General features: G+C 41.6%; 1 protein-coding gene across 3 annotated transcripts in view; it reads left to right on the top strand.

Moving 5' to 3' along the window:
• Positions 1-12,292, top strand: part of GCNT1 (glucosaminyl (N-acetyl) transferase 1) — a 29,001-nt gene extending 16,709 nt beyond the window's left edge. For 2 of the 3 annotated variants that reach the window (XM_040620231.1, XM_040620232.1), the window contains 2 exons: positions 5,730-5,776; positions 7,260-12,292. In XM_040620231.1, coding sequence (XP_040476165.1) covers positions 7,405-8,691 — 1,287 coding nt within the window. In that variant the 5' untranslated portion in view covers positions 5,730-5,776; positions 7,260-7,404 and the 3' untranslated portion in view covers positions 8,692-12,292. Of the gene's footprint in view, positions 1-5,729; positions 5,879-7,259 lie in introns of all 3 variants that reach the window. The other variant, XM_040620233.1, reaches the window with a different exon arrangement.
• Positions 12,293-16,204: the final 3,912 nt, after the last annotated feature.

Below are 16,204 nucleotides of genomic sequence, written 5' to 3'. Positions count from 1 at the left end.
AGCCACAGGTAGCTTGTTTCTTTAATTTTTTTTTCTTCTCTATGTGGTGATACTTCTCTAAGTTCACTGAAACTAGTGTGTGATTGGGATGAATGTCATCTTTTAGAATCGGTTTATTTAAAATACTGAGGCTTGGGGCGCCTGGGTGGCACAGCGGTTAAAGCGTCTGCCTTCGGCTCAGGGCGTGATCCTGGTGTTATGGGATTGAGCCCCACATCAGGCTCTTCCACTATGAGCCTGCTTCTTCCTCTCCCACTCCCCCTGCTTGTGTTCCCTCTCTCGCTGGCTGTCTCTATCTCTGTCAAATAAATAAATAAAATAAAATCTTTTAAAAAAATAAATAAATAAATAAATAAAATAAAATATTGAGGCTTGTGCTAGTCCTATCTAGCTCTTAGTTATTACATCGTTAAGGTCCTCTGTGTCCTGACATATTCCAAACTGAAATCCAGATTCCGCAATCCCTGGGTTTCCGACTTCCTTACACGGATCTCCTCACGTACGTATCCTTGTGAAAACAGTGCCCCACTTCACTTCCTCTGTCCCATCCTTACCATGGTGAGCTGTTCAAGACGAAAGGTGGTGGATTAAATTAGGCAGAGGTCGTTCGCTTGGAGCCGCAACGTGATTTTGAGCTTCTCCCGTGGGCGGTTATGTGATGCTGGGCAAGGCACACAACCCGTTTCTTTCAACAATCACCTTTCCCATTGCTCTGTCCTCCTAATCAGGTTTCAGTGAATCTCCATTGGGAAAATCGTGCTTACCTTATTAAGACCGGTGCTCTTCAGAGCTAATCCACAGGCGCAGTGATGGCTTTTTTCATCATTGCATGTCACTAATTTCTTTGGAGGCAATAATTATTCACCCCAACCCTCCCTCATTTGCTTTGTAGTTACAAATTCACGACCCAGACTGCTGGTTGTTTAAATCGGTTTTCAATATGCTTACTCCCATCATTTATTCCATCAGTTTCATCTTGAAGACATCTCTCTTGGGCCTTTTTAAAAAAAAAAAAATTTGTTTATTTATGTACTTATTTGAGGGAGAGAAGGAGTGCGTGCATGCCCCCGGGCTCATGCATGCAAGACAGGGGAGGGGCAGGAGGAGGGGGAAAGACTCTCCCGCAGACTCCTTGCTAAGCATGGAGCCTGACTCCGGGCTTGACCTCATGACCCTGAGATCATGACCTGAACTGAAATCTAGAGTCAGTCACTGCACCCACTGACCAGACAGAGCCACCCTCTCCTGGGGCCTTCTGATCGGCCCCAGCTTGCTACGGTTATCTGTTGGCCTGTTTCTAGGATGTTCCTTTACCATCATCCTGGAATATATGTTTTTTTATTCTTATGTTTTCCCCTTTCTTAGTTTATACTTTAGGGATTTTTTTTTTTTTTTTGGTTTTTTGTTTTTTAATAAATTCTACCTGCAAAGTGGTGCCCGACTTCTAGCCCCGAGATTGAGTCCTACGTTCTGTGGACCAAGCCAGTCAGGCACCTCCACACTTCAGGAGTTCATCCTCTAGTAGCTTCTTCAGATAAAGTCATAAAGGTAAATATTTTGAGACCTTACCTGTCTTAAGATATAAAATGTTTTTATTTTACCATTAATTGACTTAGTAATTCCTGTGGTTCAAAGAATTCTCTGGAATTCGGTTTCCTTCAGCATTGTTGACACCCTTGCCATTTTCTTCATTATCTGCCTTCTATGGATGGTTTCTGTGAGATATGAAGACCCTGTGCTTCTGAATCCTGGCTAGGGGGCTTATTTTTCGCCTTCTGGAGACCTATATGATGTTCTGTTTCCCAATATTCCAATATTTCATGATTCAGGACTGTGTCTCAGTGTGGATCTGTTTTCACCCATTGTATCGGCATTCNAAGAAGCGTCAGTCTAGAAACTTCCTTCTTTGTGAGAAACAATCTTCAACCATTCACTGTTGATTGCTTCCTTCCATTTTTTTTTCTGTTTTGTGTTTCTGCAGGTCTTGTTATTCATTCAGAGAGTGGATCTCCTGGTCTGATTCTCTAAATTACATTTTTTTTTCCCTCCAATTTCCCCATCAGTTGGTTTGCCTACTTGTCTAACTAATTCCTTGAGAGTTTTCCTCAGCTTTCTTTTCCAACACTGCCATTGAGTGTTGCATTTTTCCTATCATGTCATTAATTTTTAGGAGTTCTTTTTTATTTCCTAAGTGTTCTGTTTATGGGGTTTCTGATTTGTTAGAGTCCCTGCTGTGAGGCAGACCTCCCCAAATGTAGTAATATGGACATTTCCATTTTATTTTTTGCTCACACATTCTGAGGGCCAGGAATTCAGAGCAGACTTGAGTGACTACGGGCTGGAGTCATCTGGTGGCTTCCTCACTTACATGTCTGGCACCTGGGCTGGCTTACTACAACATGGAAGCTGGTTCTGAAAGGAAGCCTCTGGAGAGCAAATTTTCTAAGACAACCCATTGCAAGCCGCCTAGTTTTCCATGACCCAGCCTTGGTAGCCCCATTGTATCACTTCTGCCAAACTCTACTGGTCAGTATAGTCATGAGGTTGTCCAGATTCAAGGGGAAAGAAATTTTGACTATTACTTGATTGGAGAATGTTAAGGTTATATTGCAAAAGAGCATATGGAATGGGAGTGTTGTTTTACCTATTTTCAGGCCATACAATCTTATTGATTGATTGAATGCAATATTTTTTCTTATCTCTCTGACAATATTATTATCAGTTTTCTTCCTGTACACAATCTGTTTCCATGAACATTTGGGGAAACTTCCAATTTAAGCAACGTAGTTAAGTCTAGGCCTGGTTGGATTCCCTAGTGAATGAACTCCTGCATGGGCTTTGGCTGTCAGAGTTCTGGGAACTGATAGCTGGAAATAGGGAAGGAGATCTCAATACCTATTGGCTTTGGGTTCACTGGGTTCCACTGTATCCTGCTTGGAAACCCTGCTTTCCATTGTGCCTAGCGCCCCAGCCTGCAGAGACTAAGTCTTGGGTCTTGGCCAGGTTTCAGGGTAGACCCAACTGCTTTTAAACGGCCGCTGGTCAATACTGTTTTGTTTTTGTTTCGAACACCCTCACCCCCTCTGGAATCTGTGATACCATTTCCCTGAACCTTTTGAAGATCCTGTAGCAAAAACAGAGCTGGTTCTTTCTTTCCCTGTTGTCAGTCTGGGATTCTCGGGTCTGCTCAATCAGTTACCTTTTGTCTGTCTGCTTTTCAGATTTTACTTGCTGCCTCCTCTCTCACTGTCCCTGAGGACATTTTGTCTGTTCTCCCACTCCAGTGAGTGCTTGGCTGGACCCTAGACCTTACCAGTTGGAATTGCTCATTTGATGTTGGAATACTTCTAGAAACTGTATTGTTACCTCAAGTGTGTTCGACACTTTTCTTCGTGTCCCCCTCCTTGACCAGCTGTCCGTAGTACCAGAATTAGAAAAGATCAGAGTGTACTTTTAGTATTGATAGAACTCCGTATTCTTGTGCTTCTTGGTTTTAATTTTAAAAAGCCACCTATTGGGGCGCCTGGGTGGCACAGCAGTTAAGCGTCTGCCTTCGGCTCAGGGCGTGATCCCGGCGTTATGGGATCGAGCCCCACATCAGGCTCCTCCGCTATGAGCCTGCTTCTTCCTCTCCCACTCCCCCTGCTTGTGTTCCCTCTCTCGTTGGCTGTCTCTATCTCTCTGTCAAATAAATAAATAAAATCTTTAAAAAAATAAAAAAATAAAAAGCCACCTATTAAGAACTATGGCCTTTAAGTCCTGGCTTTCCCTGTTTTCTTCACATGGTGAAATTATTTTCTTCTTCCATTTCTTCCTAAGTTGTGTTTTCTACTTAAAAATATTCATGGGGGGATATGCATGGAAGTCTTCTCTTTCAGGAAAGGCATCAGTGTTCAAGGGAGGGACTTTTCTCTAGGATACTTGCTAAGACAGTTGCCAAGGGGAAGTCTGCAGCATTTTTCAGATATTTTTTTCTACCTCCCATGCTCATGTATACAGCCCTCCCCCCCCACCTTTCCTTCTGCAGATCCTATTATAGATCTGTTGAGAATGCTTAATGGTATGTCACACATCTCTGGGGCTCTGTTCATTTTTCTTAATTCTCTTTTCTTTTTGTTCCTCCAACTGGATACTCTCACTTGACCTGCCCTCAATTCCACTGATTCTTTCTTCTGTCAGTTTAAACCTGCTGTTGAGCCCCTCTTGACGATTTTTCAGTTCAGTTTCTTGTACTTTTTTTTTTTTTTAAGATTTTATTTATTTTTTCGACAGAGATAGAGACAGCCAGAGAGAGAGGGAACACAAGCAGGGGGAGTAGGAGAGGAAGAAGCAGGCTCCCAGCGGAGGAGCCTGATGTGGGGCTCGATCCCATAACGCCGGGATCACGCCCTGAGCCGAAGGCAGGCGCTTAACCGCTGTGCCACCCAGGCGCCCCAGTTTCTTGTACTTTTAATTCCAGATTTCTGTTGGGTTTTTTTCTTTATTATTTTCTGTCTCTTCATTGAAATTCTAAATTTAGTTAAATATCATTCTCATATTTTCAGTTCTTTAGTTCTTTGAAAATATTTATAATAGCTGACTTAAAGTCTTTGTTAAGTCCAATGCCTGGACTTCCTCAGGGACAGTTTTTATTGACTGCTTTTTTCCTGTATATGGGCCAGACTTTTGTGTTACTTGACATACTCTATAATTTTTTGTTGTTAAAAGGTGGTTTTAGGGGTGCATGGATGGCTCAGTTGGTTAGGCATCTGTCTCTTGATTTCAGCTCAGGACTATGAGATTGAGCCCTGTATTGGGCTTCGAGGAGCCTGCTTGAGATTCTCTCCCTCTCTCTTTGCCCCTCCTGCCCCCTCCCCGTGCGCCCTCCCCACCCCCGCTTGTACGTGCTCTCTCTTAAAAAAAAAAAAAAGAAAGAAAGAAAGAAAAGAAAAGAAAAAGAAGAGAAGAGGGAGGGGAGGAAAGGGAGATTTTAAAATGTGTCCACTCTGGAAGTCAGACCTCTGCCCCTGCCCCTGCCCTGCCTGGGGTTTGGTGTTGTTGCTCTTTGTTAAGTGACTTTTCTAGGTTAGTTTTCAAAAGTTTATTTTCTTTGTAGTATGAGGCCTCTTAAGTCCCTATTCAGTTAGCTTGGAGATCAGATCACCTAATGATTGGACAGAGATTTCTTCAAATGTCTGAACCAATGCGGAGCAGGAGCTGCCTAGTGGCTTCGTCTTGTTTACGATCTGATGTTTTAATGGTTGCCACGCTTCAGTATTTTTGCCGAATCCCCCCACATTTCTTGCTCATGCAGGTTTGGAGTCGGGTGGTGGACAAGATAGTTGGAAGAAGACGAGATAAGCAGCTAACTCAGTTGTAAGATCGTTTTAATGGGCCAGTGGGCACCGGGAATCTGCACAGTGGGGGTAGAATATATTGGATTTTCCAATAGTATTGGACCATTACACCGTTCCTTGGCACCCACTTTGGGACATGTTGCTAGAGTTTTCTTTGGAAAAGCTTGACCCAAATTGCAAATATTTTCAGAGCTTTAGCAATACATAACCATCATTAGAAAAACAAGTAAGATTGCAGAGAAGGAAATTTTAAAAGCAAGAAATGAACCAACCATAATTTTGAGGGGGAAAAAGAGTGAATATATAGGATTAGTTCACCAGCATGCTTTCTGAGTGTGTGTGTACTTCCATGGGCATTACATCCCTTCACACATTTCCCTTTTCATTTCACAGATTTTTTTAAAAGCCTCATGGGACATAGCACCGTTGCTGAATGCCTGGTACGTGTACGAAAACTGCCTGCATGAAACGCCCTCTCCAAACATAGTATGTTACCTGGAATCCAAGAACTAAATGAGCCAGACTTTCTTTAATTCTACATGGTAAAAAACAAAACAACTAAGTACTTTTCATAACATTATTCTATACTAATAATGGCCATTTATCTATTTTTATTTTTATTGTTAACATTCACAATTTATTTCCTAACTAAATATTTAAAAGTTCTAGTGCTAATCGTGGTATTAAAAACCAGTTTCAAATCTCTATAAATCTGGTATGGAGATGATCAGTGGTATTTGGCTTTCTTTGTTAGAACAGTAGCACTTGGGGTGCCTGGCTGACGCAGTAGACCATAGGACTCTTGCTCTCGGGGTTGTAAGTTCGAGCCCCTAGTTGGGTATAGAGATTACTTAAAAATAAAATCTTAAAAAAAAAGAGCAGTAGCACTTACTAGTTATAGAACCAATTGCCAAATTATAAAATTGATTTTTGAAAACTATATATTTTGTAATATTTATAAACATAATAAAAATGGGTTGGGTTCCTCCTTTGAACGTAGACAACAGGTGTGTCATACATTATAATTTGTATACAACTGTTGTTTCTCGCAAGCATTAATTATTATAACTTGTTAAAAGAAACGCAGGAAATGCAGGGCTATGTCTCTATTTCGGACTGTGTATGTCTTCTCTTCCTGTGGTGCCTGGTATGGAACTGAAGAAACTAAGAGAGATTCAGAACAGACCCAAATCTGGCCTGGTATCAGCTGGGCCTTCCTGGCTTAGTTCGAAAATTCACTTGACTTGCTTTTCCCTTCAGAGATTCTTAGAGGTCACAGCTCCTTTTGACCTTCTTAACAGCACCTCTAGGCCTAAATTGGTACAGAGCAGAATGGAGCTGATCTCTTCAAAGATTAGGGGCTGCTGATGCCAACTGACGGACATTAGTGGATGTGTCAGGAGGAGCCCAGATGAGGAACGATTTCACGCAAAGGCTGCTCATTAGTACTGGCACAGGGACAAAAACTCACCTCGCCAACTGTGGAGAGCTAAATAATTATAGCCTAGGTCTTCAACTGTGATTTTCGTTGCCTCAGTATTCCTGAGAGGTATAGTATAACGTAGGATACGTTAGCACATCCTTGTACTATTATTATTATTATTATTAATTTTTTTTTTTTAGATATTTTTTTTAAGCAATCTCCATACTCATCGTAGGGCATGAACTCACAACCCCGAGATCAAGACTTGTACTCTCCACCAACTGAGCAAGTCAGGAGCCCCCTCCACCCATGTATTCTTTTTTAATAATCTGGTATTAATATTACAGACTGTGGGTTTCCTATAACACTACCCATTTCCGCTGATCGACCAGTTTGGTTCTGTTTTGAGCATCAGACCTCATAGCGAAGAGGATGGTATTTAAACCTGAGAAGATGTCGAAAAAGACTATTTACATACGTTCCTTCTGTTTTTCTTTTAGTGCTGTGATCCATTTCAAGATGCCTTTGCACATTTGATAAATGCGAACTAACAACTCTCAAGGCCGCGACAGAAGAGAAACCATGACTGCTTGAAGCCTGGAGGACTGCCCTTAATTAAGGAAAAGCCCCTGACTGTTGTTTGAGATGCTGAGGAAGTTGCTGCGGAGGAGACTTTTCTCTTATCCCACTAAATACTACTTCCTGCTTCTTGTTCTTTCCTTACTCACCTTCTCTGTTTTAAGAATTCATCAAAAGCCCGAGTTTGTAAGCGTCGGGCATTTGGAGCTGGTTGGAGAGAATCCTAGTAGGAATATTAATTGCACCAAAGTCTTACAGGGGGATGTAGATGAAATCCAGAAGGTGCAGCTCGAACTTCTGACTGTGAACTTTCGGCAGCGCCCTCGGTGGACCAGCGATGACTATATCAACATGACCAGAGACTGTAATTCTTTCATCAAGCGCCGCAAATACATCATGCAACCGCTTAGTAAAGAAGAGGCGGAGTTTCCCATAGCCTATTCTATAGTGGTTCACCACAAAATCGAAATGCTTGACCGGCTCCTCAGGGCCATCTACATGCCCCAGAATTTCTACTGCATTCACGTGGACAGAAAATCGGCCGATTCGTTTTTGGCCGCGGTGATTGGCATCGCGTCCTGCTTCAGTAACGTCTTTGTGGCCAGTCAGCTGGAGAGCGTGGTGTATGCCTCCTGGAGTCGGGTTCAGGCCGACCTCAACTGCATGCAAGACGTCTACAGGATGAGCGCGGACTGGAAGTACTTGATAAATCTTTGCGGTATGGACTTTCCTATTAAAACCAACTTGGAAATTGTCCGGAAGCTCAAGTCGCTGATGGGTGAAAACAACCTAGAAACTGAGAGAATGCCATCCAATAAAAAAGAAAGGTGGAAAAAGCATTATACGGTTGTGAACGGAAAGCTGACGAACACGGGGACTGACAAAATGCTCCCTCCTCTTGAGACACCTCTGTTTTCAGGCAGTGCCTATTTCGTGGTCAGTAGGAAGTACGTGGGGTATGTGCTAGAGAATGAAAAAATCCAGAAGTTTATGGAGTGGGCGAAAGACACGTACAGCCCGGATGAGTATCTCTGGGCCACTATCCAGAGGATCCCTGATGTCCCGGGTTCCCTGTCCCTAAGCCAGAAGTATGACATGTCCGACATGCACGCGATTGCAAGGTTCGTCAAATGGCAGTACTTCGAAGGTGATGTTTCCAAGGGTGCCCCCTACCCACCCTGCAGTGGGGTCCACGTGCGTTCTGTGTGCGTGTTCGGAGCAGGTGACTTGAACTGGATGTTACGCAAGCATCACTTGTTCGCCAACAAGTTTGACACGGACATTGACCTCTTTGCCATCCAGTGTTTGGATGAGCACCTGAGGCATAAAGCCCTGGAGACATTAAAACACTAACGGTTCGTTTTAGGCGACTTTAAAAAGGACAGGACGCATGCATGAGACGCCCCCTACCTGATTCTTCTGCCCGGTAATAAAACAGAGAAACTACAGGGCACGCTCTTTGGGTTGGGGACTCCGATTGTGACTGTTCTCGAAGCTGCGTGATTTCTGCCCAGCACGGTGGGCTAGAAAGGTTGACCTAGAGTTAGCATGGGGCCGGGGCAGGTTGGGAGGCCCTGTGGGGGGCAGTGGCCCACGGAGCCGGGGATGAGGCTGAATGCAAAAACCAGCCTGTTAAAAGAACTCAGGGACTTAACAAAATGACCAAGATCTCATCTGTGCCAAAATTACTTTGAGAGCTTTAATTATGACAGTTTTCGTGATTTGAATAAATTTATAGTGGCAACCAATTGTAAAGATATAATTTATCTTGCAGGTTTTATCTGGCGAAATAGAAATTTGACTTGAATCGGTCTTTGTGAATAATTTGCTTTCTGCTGTAACATGGTGCTGTGTAGCGTATCGGTGTCCTCTCAGGGAACTTGAAAAGATGGGCTTGATTGAATGTGACTATTTCTGACTAATTTTCGCATCTAACAATATATATTAATGTTTTTAAAAACAAAAAAAGTGGCAATGTCCATCTTAGTTGATTCTATGAATCAGCTTAGCTTATTAGAAAAGATATCTTATTTAAAAACTTGAGATCTTTATTATTATAGTTTCTACAGAGAAACTCAATTTTCCAAATACTTGTCTCGACTCACCCCTGCCCCCTGTCTCCTCAGACCCTGCTATCAAGCTATCCAAAAACTTGTTTTCATAGTGCCCCATATTACTGCCTCAGTTCTCTTATGTGATCCAAGACAGAAAGGGAGTAGTATGTATGGGGAGTGGGGCTCTAAGACAGAAAGGGTGTGGTAGGTATGGGGAGTGGGAGGAGAGGCGGCCATATTTGGGCAATTTCTGAGGCCTAGGATGAATGTTCTAGCAGTGAGTACTATCTCCAGATGGTAAAGCTATTGCTCTTGGGATCCACTTATGTCCAGCTTCCCAGGGACTTGTATCTTAATGTCACCCGTGTCTCCATTTCAAAGGACTGGTGGGCTTCTGCTGTCCTTGCTTCCTCATGTTACCTGCCCCTTAGTTATTCCTTAGCTCTTGGATGTAAGTTTCCTTCTTCCTCAGAACCCAGGAGGAGGGAACCCCAACCCTGTGGTGTTGTCCCACATGCGCACTTGAAGGCCTGGTAATCGTGAAGGGAGTATCAGGTTTGGGGGGCAGATTATTTCAGTGTTGACATTCACAGCCTATGGTTTTCGCTCTGCTTTTCCACCAAGAGACAAATGATTTGAGGTTGCCATTGTGCGATCTCATATCTCAAAGTAAATGAAGATTAGAAAGAAAACATGTTCCTTTGCTAAGCTGATACCGTTCAGCCAGAGATCTAAAAAGAAATGGGACCCTTTATCATTTAGCTGAGGCCTCACGCAACAATCAAAACTACGTACTTTATTATAAAGCATAGCCGATTTAAGTGATAGGGAAGAAATTCGTAATACAAGCAGTTTTCAGGCATTCAACTGAGAAAATATTTTTTCTTCCTTAAAGTTAAGAGAACAGTTTCATTTTATGGAGAGAGCTTTGTTCTCCCGACGCTCCTGAATGAAATTTTCGCGTTTTTAAAACCGGGGTCATCACGTGTAAACGCACAGGTCAGTAGATTTGCTGTGTTTTCCGTGATTAAAGAGGACAGCCAGTGTTGGACCAAGAAAAACGCACTCTGAGAACTCTGGGAGAATGTCCATGAGGGCATAAGATGAGGGCTCTCTTGCCTTCCAAATCGGTTTATTTTAATGCATATCAGGTGTTTCTCCCCTGCTCTTAGGAGAAGGATTTACCTATAGATGGGTCCTTTTTTTCTCTAAAATTAGTGGTATTCATTGACAAATGTTTTGTCTGTGACTTCGATTTTTACTTCATTCATGGTGTCTTGTTTTATGTGCCTTTTCATTTCTTATTTTGAAAATTTGCAAATTTACAGGAAAGTTAAAAATAATAGTAGAGTGAACACCATATAACCCTCACCTGGAATCACTGGTTGTTAACATTGTGCCCCATTTGCTTTAAATTATATGGATTTTGGGATTTAGCAAAAATTGAGGATTGTCTATCTTTTTAATTTACAAATATCCACGGTTATTTATCTCAACGCTCTTATCGTAGTGTGTCTGCAAGTGATTTACATATAAAACTGATAGATGTTGAGAGATTTTTCTCCACCATAGATATAAAAATAAGACTGTAGTGTCTCATTTCCCCCAAGTCCCACACTAAAAACTATGGACCTACTCTCTTTTATATAGTTGTGGTATCTCAACATTCTAGAATGGCACTTGGTGAGATATGTCTGAACATTACCCAATTGTTAATGCCTATTTTAGGGATTACATAAAATTTGTTTATTGTGACTTCCTTTTATACATTTTAGCATAACAAAGCAAATAAAATTCATACTCCTGGGACTTGGGGTGACTGGCTGGCTCAGTCGGTAAAGCATGTGACTCTTGATCTTGGGGTTGTGAGTTCGAGCCCCACATTGGGCGAGGAGTCTACTCAAAAAAAAGAAAAAATCAAACTACGTTTAATAAACAACATGTATTCCTTCTGTGTAGATGGGAGAGACCTGGGAAAACACTCCCTGGCTGAAGCCATTACCTTAAACATCATCTCCAGTTAAAGACAAGAGATGCTGGGGGTGGGGAGTCCATTATGGGAGGTTACCAGAAAAAGCATAGTAAACCAGGGTGAGGTTTCTATACAGATTGAAGTCCATGCCTTTTCCGTCGATAATAGTTTCTAGAGCCTTCCCCCTCTTGGTACTGAAGGAGACACCCTTACAAATGGAGATTTCTCTTTTAGATGTAAATGTCTCTTAAAAGGGTAACTTCTACTCATTTTCAGAGTTTCTCTTGAGTCTGCAGTCTCTTAAAAATAATCAGCTTAGGGGTGTACAGGTAGCTCAGTTAAGCGTCTGACTCTTGATTTTGGCTCAGGTTGTGGTCTCAGGGTCATGAGATTGAGCCCCACATGGGGTTGGGGCTCTGCGTTCAGCAGGGAGTCTGCTTGAGATTCTCTCTCTCCCTCCGCCCCACCGCTCACTCGCTCTCCCTCCCCCCCAAAATAAATTAATAAATCTTTAGGGATAAAAAAAATAACCAGCTTGAAATAATGAATACGCCAAAGAGGCAAATTTTGGGGCAGCAAAATTTGCTTCTCCTCCAGGAGCATTACTGTCTCCAAACATCGATTTGTGTCATTCATCAAATACAATTCACTCAAGTAACATCGGTAGATGTTCTTTTGTAGTTATTTAGGGGAGGCGGAAGCCATGTTCCATGTTTTAATTTATTTCATCTGTAGGGTCAATTAAAGTGGTTTTTTGTAGTTTGCTTAGAAAAATAACTTATTTCTCAGTATGTTAAATATTAAACAAATGCAACACTGTTTCACGGCCAACATGGGTACCATAGGTTTTACTCGTTTGATTGTGGGCATGACTGAATGCATTTGTAACTAGTCACGTCGCCATTAAAATCAGCCATTCAGAAATCAATGCCTTGTCTCCACCAATTATTCTTTTGTCCTTAGCTACCAGCACTTAAATTGAGTAGTCGATGTGGTACGTTGTAACCAAGGAGTGTTGTGTATGAGTGTTGATTAAAAACATTAATTCTCCAGGCAGAAGTGTCTGAGAGGAAGAGGGTGTGGCAATGGTAGAAAATTTAACACAGATTATGTGAAAAGATTCAGATTAGGCCTTTAGAAGAAGACAATGTCTGTTGATGGGGGAAGGGCAGTTTTCCAGTCAGATCCACGTCAATGGCCACAAACACTAACAAGAGTTGTTGTTTGCTGGGTTTGTGGAGGGTGCGGCTGAGGGAAAAGAACCACCCCCCCACCCAAATATTAAGTGTCAGCTCAAAATGTCCTCTCACCTGATCTGTTAAATCCTTCTGGTACTCTTTGGTTTCAGTTTAGATGAAACACACTCTAGAAAGTGGCAAAGTTGATTAACCTTAGACCTTTCTCTAACACTTGCGAGTTTTAATATATATCCTTCATAAGCCTGCTTGTCAAAGATTTGATTTTCAGTATGTGCGTTCTTCAAGTTTTCAGGGCTTGTCATCGGAATATTGATTTAATATTTTTTGATGCAATAAGAGTGAAACTAGAAATGACTTATAGCTATTGGGAAAGAAAAGACTGTTTTCATTACCGCAGATTGTATGTTTGTCCAAATAGAAAGTCCAAAAAATCTTGTCTTAGGATTTTTATAAAATTAACCAATAGATCCAGATATTTAAAAATTAGTAGGTTTTCCATGTTTAAGCAAATAATACAATATAATGGGATTATGTTAGTGTTCATCAGGGGAACAAGCTCAGTAAAATATTCAAATTTAAATTTAAGATGTGTGTGGGACTATGGAGGAAAGCTACACTGTGCTCTGAGACAACAAATATTTTAAACATGTCCCTTCCCAAATCAGGCTATCTGGTAAGTGGAGGTCTAACCATATTCTCAAACGTTAGTAAAATTGTTCTAAATTTCATCTGAAAGAAAAAATGCGCAAGAATAGGTAGGAGGGGTCCCTGGGTGGCACAGTTGGTTAAGTGTCCAATTCTTGGTTTTGGCTCGGGTCATGATCTCAGGGTCATGGGATCGAGCTCCGTGTCAGGCTCCGTGCTCAATGCAGTGTCTGCTCCAGATTCTCCCTCTCCCTCTGCCCCTCCCACTCATGCTGTCTCTGTCTCTTTCTCTCAAATAAGTAAATCTTTAAAAATAAAATTATAGCTAGGAATACTTTGAGAGAGGAAAGTAATGAAGTTTTGCCAGGGGGTTTGTTTCCTTTTTTTCAAAGATTTTATTAGAGCAAAAGCAGAGGGAGAGGGAGAAGCAGGCTCCTCACTGAGCAGGGAGCCCAACCTGGGGCTCAATCCCAAGACCCTAAGATCAGGACCTGAGCCGAAGGCAGACACTTAACTCACTGAGCCACCCAGGCGCCCCTGAATTCTTGTAATGCTAGATATGAAACCATGTTTTAAAGCTAAAAAATTTAAAGTGTATTACTAGTTCACATTTGAACTCTCAGACCAATCAGTAATAACTCAAATAGATGTTAATATATGTAAAATATTGCGAAGGAACAGAAACTGCGTAAAAGCATAAAGTTGAACAGAAGTCAAAATGGCTGCACTAATGCTTCAGTGAAGCTCGATTTTTAAGTAACCTTCTTCCTCTCTTCTGCAAACAATCTCTCCTCCCTTTTGTTGGGGAAATACAGGACTCAGCAGGCTGGTACCATGTACACAATTCCTGTCAAAACTGGTTAGATCCTGTATTTCCCTGTTAAACCCCTGCCCTGCCCCCCCCCCTCCCCACAGCCCTTTCCTCTGGACAGCCTTGCAGTGTTTGAAGGCCATATCCTGCTGTGGACTTCTCTGCCTGGCAAAGCGATAAAGCTATTGTTCCTCTTTATCCAAAACTGTCTTCACATTAAATTTGGGTTCTGGAGCATGGAGGTTAATTTTCGTCAACAGATCCATCAAAACACAAGAAGGGAAGGGCAAACGTACTTCATTCAATAAGTACGTATTGGAGAACAGTGATTCTAGCTTCATAACCTACACCAAAATCCAGATGGATTAAGAATGAAATAAACTAGAAGAATGTATCAGTGACTATCCACGTGTGATGGGATTTTCCAAATAAAACCAATGGGCATATTCTTTACGGAACAGATTATACATTTAACTGAAAGTATGTTTCTTCTGAATATGAGAAAGTAAAAGGCAATCAGAATTGGAAAATTTCCTAACAATTTTTGAAAAGGGGAGGCTGAATGCCTTAATATGGAAATAATTTATGCTAATCACTAGCTTTAAAAACAGCCTTATTGAGATAGAAATCGTATACCATACAATTCACCCTTTTAAAGTGTACAATTCGATGTTTGGGTTTTAAGATTTTATTTATTCATTTGAGAGAGAGGGAGAGGGAGAAGCAGACTCCCCACTGAGCTGGGAGCCCAACATGGGGCTGGGTCCCAGGATCTGGAGATCATGACCTGAGCTGAAGGCAGACACTGAAGTATCTGAGCCACCCAGGCATCCCTTAATGGTTTTTAATAGAACCATCACAATCAGCTTTAGAACATTTTCATCACCCCCAAAAGAAATCACATACCTCTCTGTGGTCTCTCCTCATTACCCCTCAACCCCCTTATACTAATATATTTTTTAAAAGCATTAATAATCCTTAGAAGGTGACGTACAAATGATGAATATGAAATATGGAAATTCAATACAAATAATCCAAATTAAAACAATGTAACTTTTATATATACACCAAATTAGGGTTTTTTTTTTTAATGAGGGTTTTGATATTCACCCTCATAATTATGAGACTATCTTAAACATGTTCACACTGCAGGGAGGAGTGTTAAAATCTACCCAAAGCAGTCCGACCCCATGAAAAGCCTTTAAAAACATTCAGATTCTTTGATCAATCGTTCACTTCTTGGAAAATATCCTAAGGGAATCATCAGAGATCAGGGTCCCCATTTAAATGCAGCTCTAGGCCAAATCCTTATTTGTGGTGAAATGTAAAAATACATAAATCTCCAACGATAGAGTAATAAATGGGTACTTTTTTTACATCCATACAATGGGGTATTGTGGAATGTTCTTATAGTATACCTAGTCCCATGGAAAGTTACTGTTAAGGGAAGTAGACTGGAAGCCTACATATATGATCTCAATTATGAAAACAAATGATATTGAAGACAAAGGAACATTCAGAATTTCCCTGAAATATATCACATCTTGATATTTTGAGAGCAATTCCTTCCAGCTCTATAAAATTGTTGCTTGCCAAATATGTATTTGGAGCATTTTCCACATACGGTTTGCCTTAGGGAATCTTACTAAGACTCCTCAGCCCAACCTTTAATGGGGGAGGGAGGAGCCCTCTTTTTTCTCCATTTCTCTTTCACCCACAAATGTTTTTAGCTTTAAGCCTTGGTGCTTAGCAATGTGTCCCAAGGCCTTATCCTCTGGGTAGCCCTATACGATCTCTACTTGTATATCTTGAGTGGAGAAAAACGATCTCTACTTGTATATCTTGAGTGGAGAAAAACTTGTTGCAGCACTCACGAGAAGATTAATTTAACCAATCCTATAGGGCACTGTCAGCCTGACTTCAAGATCCCAGGACGCCTAGACTGGCACCAGCTTTGCCTGCGGTTCCTTCGAATGTATATATGGAATTTCATTATCTGGTACCAGATAAATGATCATTTCATAGGTCTAATTCTTTCAGCTGCTTACCAATGCAAAACAAATGTTCCCTTCAGCAGGTGGAGTTAAAAATATACTCTCTATGGGGCGCCTGGGTGGCTCAGTCGTTAAGCGTCTGCCTTCAGCTCAGGGCGTGATCCCGGCGTTATGGGATCGAGCCCCACATC

The sequence above is a fragment of the Ursus maritimus genome, unplaced genomic scaffold (genome assembly GCF_017311325.1).
Source record: "Ursus maritimus isolate PB19 unplaced genomic scaffold, ASM1731132v1 scaffold_34, whole genome shotgun sequence".
Lineage (NCBI taxonomy): Eukaryota > Metazoa > Chordata > Mammalia > Carnivora > Ursidae > Ursus > Ursus maritimus.
The sequence above is the reverse complement of the archived record's forward strand: the minus strand, read 5'-3'. Positions and strand labels throughout refer to the sequence as shown.